A 13,284-nucleotide genomic window follows, 5' to 3' on the forward strand; every position below is an offset into this window, starting at 1 on the left:
AGCCTCAGACGGGAATTTTCTCCACCAATAAAGGAACATTTAATCCTCTTTTTGCATTACTAAACACATTTAAACGTTAGAAAGTCACCAAAACATAATTAGCAAGTCAAAAGAGTTCCTCTATCTGCCACAGCTTCTGTTAGATCAGCAGGGGTCCTCCAGGATTTATGGCTGCCCAAATATTTGCCTTTAATATTTTTTCATTTAGGTTTATCTTTCTTTCTCACTGATCTCTTCCTCTTTTTTCTATTTCAGTCTCAAAAAGTTTGTCTCTTTTCTTTCTCTTATTCATCTTCGCCTCTCTGTCCCTCCACCCTCCTCTTCCTCCTCCTCTTCTTCTCTCTTTCTGTGCTGTGACAGGTGTCTGTCTGTTTCCCATTGTTCTGACCGGCCGGGGGTCTGTTTGTGCAGAGGAGACGAGGAATGCCAAGCATTCGGTGTTGACATGCACAAACACACACACGTATGCACACACACACACACGCACACACACACAAACTTAAATAAAAGCAGAAACACAAGCAAAAAAAAAAGTGCATGTCTTGTCTTCATACTTTAGATTTCTTTCTGTATTGCACTAACCTGACAATAAAGATGGAAAAACAAGCGCACACACGTGTCAGGAAATCGTCTGAAATGAAAGCAAAATGCGGCTTTCCAGACGAGCCGATAAATAAATAAACTCAACAACCAGCAAAGAAAGAATGAAAACACATTTTTAATCCTAAAATTTACCTGTTGTCACCACATACAGGTGACAAACTAAAGGACAAGCCTGAATAATCACTATCAGGGTTGATGAGTCTGTCTGTCTGTCTGTCTGTCTGTCAATCACAGTCTGTGTCCACCACATCTGGAGAGAAGAAAATAATGGTAATAAATAAGTAACCAATGAGCAAACACACGTTGGATCAGGTGACTTCGCCTCTGCCTCCCGCTGTGTCACTCAGCAATGTGAAAAATGCTCCAACAGAAACATTCACCTTGCTCAACGCTGCTGAACATTATCCTCTGACTGCATGCTAAAGGCTTAGCTGCATACCAGCCGCCACACTGACCTGGGATTAACACACACACACACACACACACACACACACACACACACACTGAAACACAGCGGTGCACGGCTTAGTGTAATGTACAAACAGCATTTGTGACTTCTGTATGTACAGTACAAGTTATTAGGGGCTGACTCTGATCTGATGCGGGGGGGGGGGGTCAGAGAGGTGAAAGTGAGGAGAAGGAGTCCACAGAGACAGAAGAATTAAAGCTCTTTGAAGGAGGAGAAGGAGCTAGAAGCCACCTCGGTGCCTGTTTTTGTATAAACAATGGATCAAATCGGCTCAAACTGAGCGTTTCAGCGTCTTTCAGCTCATTGTTTTGGTCTAAAAGCCCTCACTGCTCCCACCGATCTCATATGCAGCTGCAGCAGGCGGCTCGACAAAGCTAGCAGCTAGCCGAGCAGCGTAGTGGAGCATTTAGCAGCTAAAAGAGCCAGATGGTGAGGGTGGGGAGCAAAAACAGAGCTAATTTAAAAGCTTATGATGCTTTGTAGCTGCCAGGTGTGCACACAGGTGTTCTGCAGCCCCCAGGTGGCAAAAATTGTGTTAATGCGGCTTAAAGGTCGGCACTAAAGCTACGTCCATCTTTCCTGAGAGGTAAGAGTCATAATTCTCGCGGCCACAAGAGGTTCCCGTCAGGAAAACGTAAGCATACCTTTGTTTTAGGAGGAGGAGAGAAGGAGGGACGAAGGGAGGTGCAAATATTTCTGTGCAGCTCGTGCCTGCGTCTGGACAAGTATATAAAAGCTAATATGGTAACTCTATACTCTGAAGCATTTAAAGAACACACACACACACACACACACACACACACACACACACACACACACACACACACACACACACACACACACACACACACACACACTCTGCAGCATTTGTTCCCATGTGGGTTTTGGGGAAGCCCTGCTTCCTCCTCAGAGGCGTGATGAAAGAAACAGGTGCTCAAAGTGGAAGAGAGAGCATTAAATCAGTGAGGGAACAAGAGAGAGAGGAAAAAAAACGAGAAGAAGAGAGAACCAGACGTCCTCCCACACTACCTTAGGACGGCTCGTGTGTGTGTGTGTGTGTGTGTGTGTGTGTGTGTGTGCATGTGTGTGTTCAGTTGCATGAAGCGACGCAGTCAAAACAGCTTTCTGGCCTCTGAAGCAGCTCCGGTGACTTCATTCTTTCGTCCATGGGCGCCCACAGACCTGACGTTAAAGCGCACTAAGCTGGGTGTTATAGCAGCCCGAGTGTGTGTGTGTGTGTGTGTGTGTGTGTGTGTGTGTGTGTGTGTGTGTGTGTGTGTTATCGCTCCTCGCCATCGGTCTCTCCCGGGCAAACATGGGATTGCAGCGGTCCACGTGAGATGAACAGATAGAGGGTTAGCGCAAAGATGGAGGCCGAGACAAGGAGGACGGGGCAAGTCGAAGGATGTGAAAGTGTTATTCGATGACTGAGGCCTACAGGCAAGCTGATTGGTGCACCTGGCCGCCAATCAACATGTAACTGTCCTTTATGGCAGTGATTCTCAACTGGTGGGTCGAGGGTTGCAGGCCTTTGCATGGGCAAAAAAAAAATGTTAAGAAAAAAAATCCTATGCTTTTATTTTGAAGGGGATTTTTGTGCAGTGGAGTTTTAATCAAGATGCTGCAGAAATGTTCTAACTCTTCATGGAGATAATCAATTAAAACTCTCCAATCGGTGTTGCAGCATGTCGTCGTCTCTCCGCCCGCGTTTCCTGTCTGCGTAATCTGTCAAACTAGCAAAATGAAGGCGAAAATGATCCAAGTTAACAGGAGACAGGAAGTGGATGCACAACAGAGGGAAATGTAAAGGCGCTGACAGACGTAAAGAGGAGCGAATCGGCTCGGTGTTCACAGATCTAAGTTTACGTCAGATGATGTGCAGACATCTGTAGATCAAGGTCAGCAGCTGATCTCAGACAGATTAATCTTTCCCTCCCTTTCCTCCCCCCTGAAAGAAAGAATGCAAAACAATAAGCGCTCCTGTTTAGAGGAGGCGAATGCATTTCAGTCTTTTATTCCTGCATCTTCTCTGCTTATTTCCTCTTTGGATCCACTTTTTCTGTCGCTCCCAATAACGCTTGTTTTCTTTTCGCTTCCCACCTGAAGCGTCGTGTCTGCTGCTCTGTGTTTCCTTCGGGCTGTTAAACTCCCTTTTTTCTGGAGAAAGAGGGGAAGCGTGATGAGGAAGAACACAAAGAGAGGGATGATGTTCTTTCAGAAAAGGAGGTCAGGAAAACACGAGAGGAAAGGGAGGGAGGGAGGGAGGGAGGGAGGCGAGGAGGACGGCATGTCTTGTGACTGTTCTGTGTAGGTGGACTTGTCAGGTAGCCGGCTGGATCGCAGCCATGCACACACACACACACACACACACACACACACACACACACACACACACACACACACACACACACACACAGATAAACACTTCACACTACTTCTCCTGCCAACGTTTGGCCTGTTCGGCTGTTGAAGTTTAAGCTCGACTATCTCTTTCAGATTTCAAATGTACGTAAAACTTCAACACAAAACAAAACAAAAGCAGCTGTCCAAGCTGGAAACACCGCCCGCCTCCATCACTGACTCTTCTACACCTCCATCAGTGGCAAACAACTCCTCCACCCGCACAGCTGCTGCCTCCGCAGAGCTTCATCTCTTCCTCGTTCAGTTTGGATCATCTGGCAAAAAGTACAAGAATCAACAGTGTCCAATGTTGAAACTCCAGATGTCTGACTTTCCCATCAGCACATGAACACAACACGGCTAAAAGCCGACTAAAGTGAAAAAAATAAAAACACATTGCGAAATGCTCCAACTTCCAGGCCTGGATCACCACCACAAACCTGATCCCAGAAGCAAAACGTTTCAATCTCACAGAAATCTCTGCGCTGTTCCTGCAGGTCTGACGGAAAGAAGAAGGTGTGAAAAGATCAAAGCAGAAGTGGAATAAGAGCCAGACGAGAAGAGCGCGATGGAGCAGATGCAGGCGCCCGTATGCGTGCAGCTTACGCGCAGCTTAGGCAGTCTTACAAAGAGTTTATTTATTCATCCGAAGTGCTACAAAATCAGAGGGACTATCTTCAGATTCTGAAGCATTAAAGATTATCCGACCGCGAGTTCGAAGGAGCTGCTAGAAGTTTAAAAAGCATCAAAAGTAAAACACCTTTTTCTAAATGATGCTTTCCACTGAAAAATCCAGAGATCGAACCCTCAGCCAACCGTCGACGGCGTGAGCTGCAGGTGCCGTTCACACATCGGCCACAAGGGGCAGCAAAGAGCACCAACAATGTTTTTGTTCTGTCCTCCACAGGAGCAGAGGCAGATCAGATTTTGTCAGATTTTGCTCATTTGGACACTTTTTCTTGATATTTACGCTTCTACCAAGTCAGCTCTGTAGCTCAATGGTTTCTTTTTTTGTCCATTTTAATTAGATTTATTATCAATGTACGATCGGGAGTCTGCAGAGGGGGTTTTATTTTGAAAATTTACTGGATTCTCTGCACAGTTCCTGTGTCCGATGTCCTGTCTGGCATATAAACTCAGCCACCAAACAGCTGGTCCCGCTGTCACCTTTTAAACAGACTGTATCTGAAAGGTTGCACATGTCAGACAAACACAAGTGACGAGGCTTTATGACGTACTCGACGAAGAAAATGAAGTTTCATAGGCAGGAACTTCTGGTCACTTCCATCAACACGCCATCAAACACGGCTAATTTACTGAGCTAATCTGCTGAGAGAGTCAGAAATATGTGGTGCAAAGGGGTCTTCTCTTTAACCTTAATCTGTAACCTATAATTCAGGCCAAATCCACAAAGGGCTCTGCTTTAATCTGGATTATCTCACTGCTCTTCAAAGGAAGGTCCTCTCAAACCTTCAGGTGGCCTCGGTTTCACCTCCTGATCAGGGATTCCTGACTTTTATAACCCCAAAGAGCCCAGGGAGGCCGGCTAAAGCTCTCCGCTGTTGTCATGCGGAGGAGCTGCGAATAACACGCCGATGAGCGGCTTCTTGGTGGCGTAATGGCGCAAAAATAGTCCGGACGGGTTTGCGATGAGAGAGAGAATATAAGCAGAAAGACGGACAGATGAGGGAGGGACGGAAAAAGACACGGCTGACCTTTAAAGCCTCAAAGCAAACCGTGACGGACGGAGTAAATAAAGAGGTCTCTAACAAACACGCCATGTTTACCCTCCTCTTAACCCTGAGTGGGGAGGGGGGTCCGGGGGGGTGATAATGGGCTTTGGGTGGAAGTGACAGAATATCGATGCTGTTAAATGAGATTCGAACCCAAGTGGAAAGAGAAGCCCACACGGGATTAAAGCAGATATTCCTGCAGGAGCTACTGCTAAAAAAACCCTAATCCTACTACTGAGACCCTGCTATCAGTACTACTGCTCAATGAATTCTACTGAAACAAGTACCACATCACTCCTGAAATAATGCTACTGCTGCTGCCATTGAGAGTACTACTATTACTGCTGCCGAAACAACCACTATGTTACTACTAAAACTAATGAGAGTACTACTACTATTACTACTATTACTGCTCCTGCTGATAGTACTGAGTGGTACTACTACTGCTACTGACACAACTACTACTGCAACTACTGCACAAACTACTACTGCTACTACGACTGCTACGCTGTCTCTGCCTCTGAAAGTACTACCTTACATACCACTACTACTAAAACTCTCACTACTGCAGGACGTCTTTCTACTACACACTCTACTACTCACAGTACTACTGCATGCAGGTCTACAAGCTGCTACTGCAGTTACTACTACTACTACTATGCTGTTAACACAAGTGGTACTCCTACAACTGCTTCAACTCCTATTACTACTATTTAATACAACTGTTACTTCTACTGCTCGCAGTATTCCTACACCTCCGCCCTGCACTTCATCTCCTTTTACTACTACTATTCCTGCTTCTGTTACTCATTCTGTTAGTACTTCAGCTTAGTACTAACAGAGTACTGCATACTTCTTCCAGCTGTGAAAGGAGAGGATGAGTGAATCAGGAGGAGGAGGAGGAGGAGGAGGAGGAGGAGGAGGAGTGTAAGTACTGGACAGGAGTAATTAGCTGTCCAAACATTTGCTGTTAGCTCTCATTGACTTTTGTCCACCTGTTAATCCTGAAGGCATCTTCAGCTCATTGACACCACCGTGTGAGCTCTACCAGGACACACACACACACACACACACACACACACACACACACACACACACACACACACACACACACACACACACGGTCAGTATGATGCACACGCTCGCATCTTTTGAGAGCTCTTGTCTGCTCGGCTGCCTGTTTGACGAGCCCTCCTCTCCAGCAGGTGAGATAAAGATGGAATTCACCTTCGAGAGCAGACAAAAGGCAGGAGAGGAGGAGAGAGGGGGGCAGGGTGGGAGACAGGCCGTGGGGGTGTTCTGCAGCCAGTCTCTTCAGTATCTCTCAAAGGTTTTCTGACATTTTTTGGGCCTAAATGACCGCAATTTCCAAGAAATCATGCTAAAACATGCATCTATTTTCATATTAATTAAAGGTGCATATTCTGTGTAGTGCTGCCACCGGCTCCATAAACCAGGCAGTGCTGCAACTCACAAATATTTTCATTATCAATAAGTCTGATGGTTAGTTTCTTGATTGACTGATTTCCTGTTTTGTCAGACTCATTAAGTGGCAAGAACAATTCAGCCACTTTTTTGTGGAAAAAACACAAATAATTAAAAATTTTTGATAGAAAGATTGGTTGAATTTGTGTTAAATATTCCAAATTCCACAAATAACAAATAACTAGTGTAATATAATCCTGACTGGAAACAAAGTGGAGGGAAAACAGCGAAGGGTTTGGCTGGAAAACAACCTCCTCTGCCTCTCTTTCACTGGAAGATGCAGCTAAAGCCTCAGATTTATCTCCGCAATCTGAGGATGTTATGGCTAAGTAAACGTCCTCTCTCTCTCTCACACACACACACACACACACACACGCACACACACACACACACAAAGCAGACAGTCTCCCTGCTCCAAACTCCACCTGGGATGTGGGTCATGTGAAAGGTTAGGGAACCCGTGAGGCTGTGGGTGGTGGAGACGTGTGTGTGTGTGTGTGTGTGTGTGTGTGTGTGTGTGTGTGTGTGTGTGTGTGTCCATGTGCACAAGAAAGCATGCATCAAATTAAGTGTGTGTTTGTGGTTGCACGGCATCGCGGGTTCAAAGGAAAACCTCCAGGTATACATTACCACTGAACTCCCTCACCTGGCTGGAGATTCATATCTGGGCGAGGATTAATACTGCGCTCTCACACACACACACACACACACACACACACACACACACACACACACACACACACACACACACACACACACACACGACTAAATACCTATGAGACAGTGACGTATGAGATGATGCTCTATTTAGAACAAGTTAATGATTACAAATAAAATAAGAATGAGAAGTTCTGTGTGTGTGTGTGTGTGTGTGTGTGTGTGTGTGTGTGTGTGTGTGTGTGTGTGTAGAGCCAGATTCAAGTTTATTTTGACTTCATGTCCAGATTCAGCCATGATACACTTGTTCTCACTGTCCTGTGAAACACAAGTGTCTCCAAATGTCAAAAAAAAAAAGAAATGTGTTTTTAAGTCATCCTGTGGTTTCAAAAGGTTTTATATCAGAACAGTTTTACACATAAATGAAAAGTTAATCCTGGATTTAAATTGAAAAGTCAGCATGTTTGGAGATATGTGTTTTTTTGAGTGAACAGTGATGATAAAGGCAAACTGAGTTCCAGAGGAAATGTTTGGAGTCTGGGGGTCTTACGCTCAGTCTCCACTAGGGGGCCTCAGTGAGAACGCTGGACATGAGCAGGGATAGTGAGAATGAGGGGAAGTCAAGTGTGTGTGCGCGTGTGAGAGAGAGAGTGAGAAAATGACAACCACACCTCCATCATCCGTCCATCTGCATCACTTTCACTCACATCTTCCTCTTTGTCTGAACTAAAGGTCCTCTTCCTCACTTCCTGCAGAGCTTCCAACCACATCTCACGTCCTGAGCAAACTCCACCCCCTGCTGAAGGCTGTGAGATGAGGCCGAAAGCTCGTAATGGACCAAACTTGTCCTTGATGTCAATTCCTCTCCTCTATCCATCTTCACCCTCTTCCTCTCTGAGCCTCCTCCTCATCCTCTCCGAGGGGGTGGGGTCAGCCACATTCCCCTGTACAGAGCAGAATCCCCCCTCCATCTCTGACGCTCTGTCCTCTCTACGAGTCACACCTGCGACATTCACGAGCGTCACCTACAAACAAGCCTTCACCAGCTGCCTCAGCCTCTTCATCCTTTGCTTTTCTCCTCACTTGTCTTGATTCTTCTCATGAATGTTTGCCTGAAACTTATTTCACGCTGCAGAAAAACCACTGAGAAGCAGGAGAAACTTCAGGTCAGACAAACTCATGGGAGGCAGCCACCATCTTTCCAAACTTTGAGAAGAGCCTGAACTCATCTTAAGTGATTTTATGACACGTTAGCAGCCTAAACGCTTTGTGCTCTTCTTGAAACATGGGATGCAAACATATTTCAAGATGGAGGCAGATAAAAGTCTCCTGCATGAACCTGAAAAGTCCTCTCACCATGTATGCTGACGGACAGCCAGTCTGCACGCCTGATTGGACACGCCTGGTGTGTGGGCGGGGCCGCGCGCATCAGCCCTCATGAATTATTAATAGCGTGTGAATATTCATACCAACGCGGCCTGTTGTAATATTACATGAGAGGTGAGACTGAGACGCTTCCTCTGATTGATGACTGAAACTCCGGCTGCGTCCTGCAGGGATGTCACAGATGTAACGTTCAGCGCGCTGCAGCTGGAGTGAGAAGCCACTAATGCAAACAAAATGCAGGGTGAAGAGGGCTGAAGTACGCGCAAACACAAACACACAGCCGCCCTCATGTCTGCATCTCAAGTGCAAACTGATTTCACCCAGCAGAGCCACTGAAGGCACGTTTCCGCTGCCCTGGCTGCACAGGACCGACGCCTGCAGGGTGTCAGCAGCCAAATCAACCAATAAAGATCATTTTATTCATCTGCTGCTCTGTGACCAAGTGCTGTCAACATGAAACACACCTGCAGGGGAGATACACCTTAATAAACGCTGCTAAAAGTCGCATTTCCTCTCTTCTGCCATGGAAAGGCTGTCATCAGGATGTCACCAAACTACACGCACGTCGCGTGTCGGTTAGGCAGCAGACTGTTATCACTGACAGCGCAGGAATGTTGGCGGTTAACTTTAATATTTTAATTAGAAGACGGGCGGGCTGGTGCGGGGGCCCTGGGCGCGCTGCACCGCCGCGCTCCTCCAGACGCGGAGCTCACGCCGCCGCCTCAACTTTTGACGTGATATCAAGCACAAAAGACGCACGCAGGCTGCGGGGAAGTGTGCGCCGTGGTTGGCGTGCTGCTGCAGGGAACTCAGGGGAGGAAGAAACGTGATGCGCAGGGAGCAGGACAGAAACTCCGTCCGCGGTCTTCCAGGGAACTACAAAGCGGAGCTCAGGAAGGTGCCCGTAGGTCCCCGTCGTTAAAAAGTGCCATAAAGGCTCGTCACGAAGGTGAATAACCGGCCTAACTGCAAGGTTACAATTTTAATTGCAACAAAGCTGAAATGTAAGGGGCTTATTATTGGAGCAGATGGATAAGCACTTGTTATAAAGCAGCCTCTCTATTTATAAACCTCAGTCGGGCTTGCTGGGAGAGCCGGTGGTGCACCGGCGCCGGCTGACTGAGAGCGGAGGCTCTCTCGGCTTCTTTGTGCGGGGATCTTTCGGGGCGAAAGCCGTTAAAGGGCTCTAAAATCTGTGCAGAAAACAAAGAGAGAAGTGGAAGCGCACTTACCGCAGAGTCGGAATGCTGCACCGCGACGCACAGGGCGAAGAGGAGCACGGCGAGCTGTCGCAGGCTCTTGGCGTCTTTATTCATCTTGGGGAATAAAACAAGGATCCGCCTGCGTTAACACTCACAAAGTCTACGGCTCTCTACTCGCATGTCATAGCCCTGCTCTCCCCCCAGCACACTGGCCCTCAGTGAAAGAGAAATAGTTGGAAAACACTTCTCGGCGTGTTGGCTGTTGTTGCGCTTGCAGAGGCTCCTAGTGGTCCTGGCTCTGGCACGGTGCGCCTCTGCAGTCCCCCTCTCTAACTTTTTCTCTCCTCGACTTGCAAACCTGCCCAGCCGGATCTACTTCCACACCCATGGCGCACTGATATCACCCCCATGCACCTACACCAAGACAGTCAATTCATCAAAAATAGACTTTCTGTGAGACTTCCACCTGAAAAGTTGGTCCTAAACAGACGACCAGTGTGCGCCACTTTACTCCAGATGACGATTTCTTTCTGCTGTTTGAAATTCTATTCCGGTTAAAAAGAATTTGATCATGTTAGGACCACGCAAGCGCGGATGGATATGGTGGCTTCCTCCTGCATGCCTATCCAAGGCCTGAGGCTGCACAAAAACGCTTTGACATTAAACCTTTATTTGACATTTTCTATACGCCTGGACACGTTACATTCCTGCCAGATTATTAAAGGTCAGATCGTCACTTCTGGCTCCTGACAGAAGGATGCTGCTGGCAGAATGGAAAGAAAATGACATTAGCTTTTTTTTTTTCTTTAAATAAAGTATACCGTCCTCATTTTACTGTTACATTCTTTTAAATACGACGTGAAGCAAGAAGGAAAAGTCATATTCACAGCTGCTGATGTCAGGAGAAAATTACAGACTGTAATCAAATCACTGTGAATGAGATCATCAAAATGTCCTAAAACTCATCAAATTGATCTACTGCCATTTTGATTGCAGGTTTTTTTTTCTCATGGTGAAACATTTTGAAATGAATTATGTAGCCTCATGACCTGAAGTCCTGACAGTATGAAGTGGTCTAAAATTTAGGTGACATCTTATTTGGCTTTTTTTGCTGGTGGGCTTGCAACACTTTTCTTTTTATTCAGAGCCAGTTGTGAACCAGACTTTTAAAAAACCAGGAACCTAGCACCTCAAAAACTACTTTTACTGTTTTTGAGAGGTCATGCTGGAGTCTGGAGTTTGTGGCGCTGCTTAGTTTTACTGTATTACAATAGCAGGTGTTTCTATTATTTTGTCCACCCTGTTTATATGTGAGGACCCACATCTCAATTCGTCACTTCTGTTATTCTTCTAAAACTGTGATTTTGTCCAGGCAGTTTTATGACGTAGTGTGTAAGTTGCAGAGATGACCATGAAGTAAAAAATGTAATGAGCCATGTTGGGTGAGATTACTAGCTTTGAAATATTTCTGCAAGGCAATGGGCTGAAGTTAGGGTACAACTGAACTACATCTGAGGGATGTAAACAATTTCCCCTCAGGGATCAATAAAGGAACTCTGAATCTGAATCTGAATGCAGGTTTTGCTGCAGGAGCACAAGTAAAATCAGCTTAACTCTCCTCCAAAGATAGAAACTCTTCTTTTAACGGGTTTAGGATTAGGTTTTGTGTTGGAGATACAGTATATTTGGGAGTAGTAATATGTGTACTCATGCAGCAATGACCATAGATGATATCCCTTCATATCCCTGTATCAAAGTGCCAAACTACAGAGGTCCCAGGTAGGATCCCGGTGGTGCACCACAGCTAAAACAAGCTGAAAAACAAGGACAAAGCTGCATTTATTTTAGAGGCATTTGATAACTTAACCAGGAGCACGAGTCCACTTCCAGCAGAATCTATTAGAAGACAAATGAAGATGTTGTGATTGGCAGAGCTGAAGGCTCACTCAGGTCAAGCAGAACTAAAATAGAACATTCAAGAGCTAAAAGAAGACTGTTTGCAACTTGAGTAACTCAGTGTCTGCACCAGGTTTAGAGCAGAGATCAGAACAGAGGGGGTCAAACGGCGTTTTTAATTTGGTCTCGCACTTAAGATAGACGTGACGACACAGAGCTTTTATAAGCCTGCCGTGTTTCTGCAGGATCCTTTTAAAGTTAAAAGAAAAGTAAGTTGTGAATTTATTGCAAATGTATGATACCCAGCAGAAATATCATGCAACCACAGGAAGTTAAACCCAGGTGGGTACCAGATTCCATGTCCTCTTAGATATTGGCTGAACTCTCATATTGATTATATGGGCGCTAATGTTGCATAAGGTACCATATGGTCACTTTAACCTTAAGTAATTATTGGTAAACTAGCTTTTTAATGATTACATGCTGATATCAGGGGACACACAATAGAAAAATATACCAAAATGTTCATAAAGGGTTTTTTGAACTCATAATTGAGCATCATAGACACAGAAGGTCTTTATGAGTTCTTTAACTGTGAAAATGTTTCTTTATTTTTTGCTTTTCTCCACAGATTTAAACCAACTCCAGTCTTCCTCTGGACACAACAGTCTCCTCTGCTGCACCTAACAGTTTGAGGAGGTTATGCCTTGTGTGCGTTGGTACAATCTCCTGCTGCAGCCAAAGGTATGGAGGCATGAATGACATGTGTTGGCCCCTCCTCTCCTGCTGCTGTAGTGCGCTGCTGAGTTGAAGCGCAACAACCCGGAGAGCGCAGCAGCGACTTCGCCGCTGCAACTTTGGTGAGTTGGATAAGCTCCCATTTAATGAAAGAAATCACCCCCAGAGAGTGTGTCCGTGCTGGCTGTGTTTTAATGCTTCACGGTGTGTGTGCGTGTGCATGAAGCTCGGGTTGTGTGTGGCGGTGGGACTACTTTATCTCTCTCTTTCTCTGTCTGTCTCCGGGTAGATGACAGGGTTTTTTGGAGCCGTCGATGAGCGCGTTTGAAGTGCCTTGCTGGTGAAGACAAGGGAGTCGAGTCTCGACCTGCGGTTCCCCCTCTACCAGTCGGACCAAAATGAAATTCCTGTAAGCCCATTTTCCTCTTAAAATCGCTCTCGATTCACTTGATTCACAGTTGGTTTTCGGCTGTGCGAGCAGCCGCAGCGCTGGCCGCGGCGGTGGGCTGCGTTGGCCCAGCTCCGGCGCAGTTTACCTGCCAGACAATCACTGGAGGAAACTCACTTACCAACGTGTTTATTTCTTTTGCAGGATTTGTGTAATAGCAGTGGCCTTGGCGGTGACATCTACGCACGGAGTAAGTCCAGTTTTCTTTATCTTTTCAGCACTTCATGTGAAGTGGCTCTCCACTCTGTTTATTTAGAGCGCAGATGC

The 13,284-nt window shown here is 46.1% G+C and overlaps 2 protein-coding genes across 2 annotated transcripts in view; one reads left to right on the forward strand and one right to left on the reverse strand.

The window, feature by feature from the left end:
* Positions 1-10,270, reverse strand: part of col4a5 (collagen, type IV, alpha 5 (Alport syndrome)) — a 41,815-nt gene extending 31,545 nt beyond the window's left edge. The window contains exon 1 of the mRNA XM_070992692.1: positions 9,966-10,270. Coding sequence (XP_070848793.1) covers positions 9,966-10,049 — 84 coding nt within the window. The 5' untranslated portion in view covers positions 10,050-10,270. The remainder of the gene's footprint in view (positions 1-9,965) is intronic.
* A 2,311-nt stretch (positions 10,271-12,581) lies between these two features.
* col4a6 (collagen, type IV, alpha 6) overlaps positions 12,582-13,284 on the forward strand; it is a 103,569-nt gene continuing 102,866 nt past the window's right edge. The window contains exons 1-3 of the mRNA XM_070992693.1: positions 12,582-12,691; positions 12,859-12,978; positions 13,162-13,207. Of these exons, the coding sequence (XP_070848794.1) occupies positions 12,968-12,978; positions 13,162-13,207 (57 nt within the window). The 5' untranslated portion in view covers positions 12,582-12,691; positions 12,859-12,967. The remainder of the gene's footprint in view (positions 12,692-12,858; positions 12,979-13,161; positions 13,208-13,284) is intronic.

This window comes from Chaetodon trifascialis, chromosome 23 (genome assembly GCF_039877785.1).
Source record: "Chaetodon trifascialis isolate fChaTrf1 chromosome 23, fChaTrf1.hap1, whole genome shotgun sequence".
NCBI lineage: Eukaryota > Metazoa > Chordata > Actinopteri > Chaetodontiformes > Chaetodontidae > Chaetodon > Chaetodon trifascialis.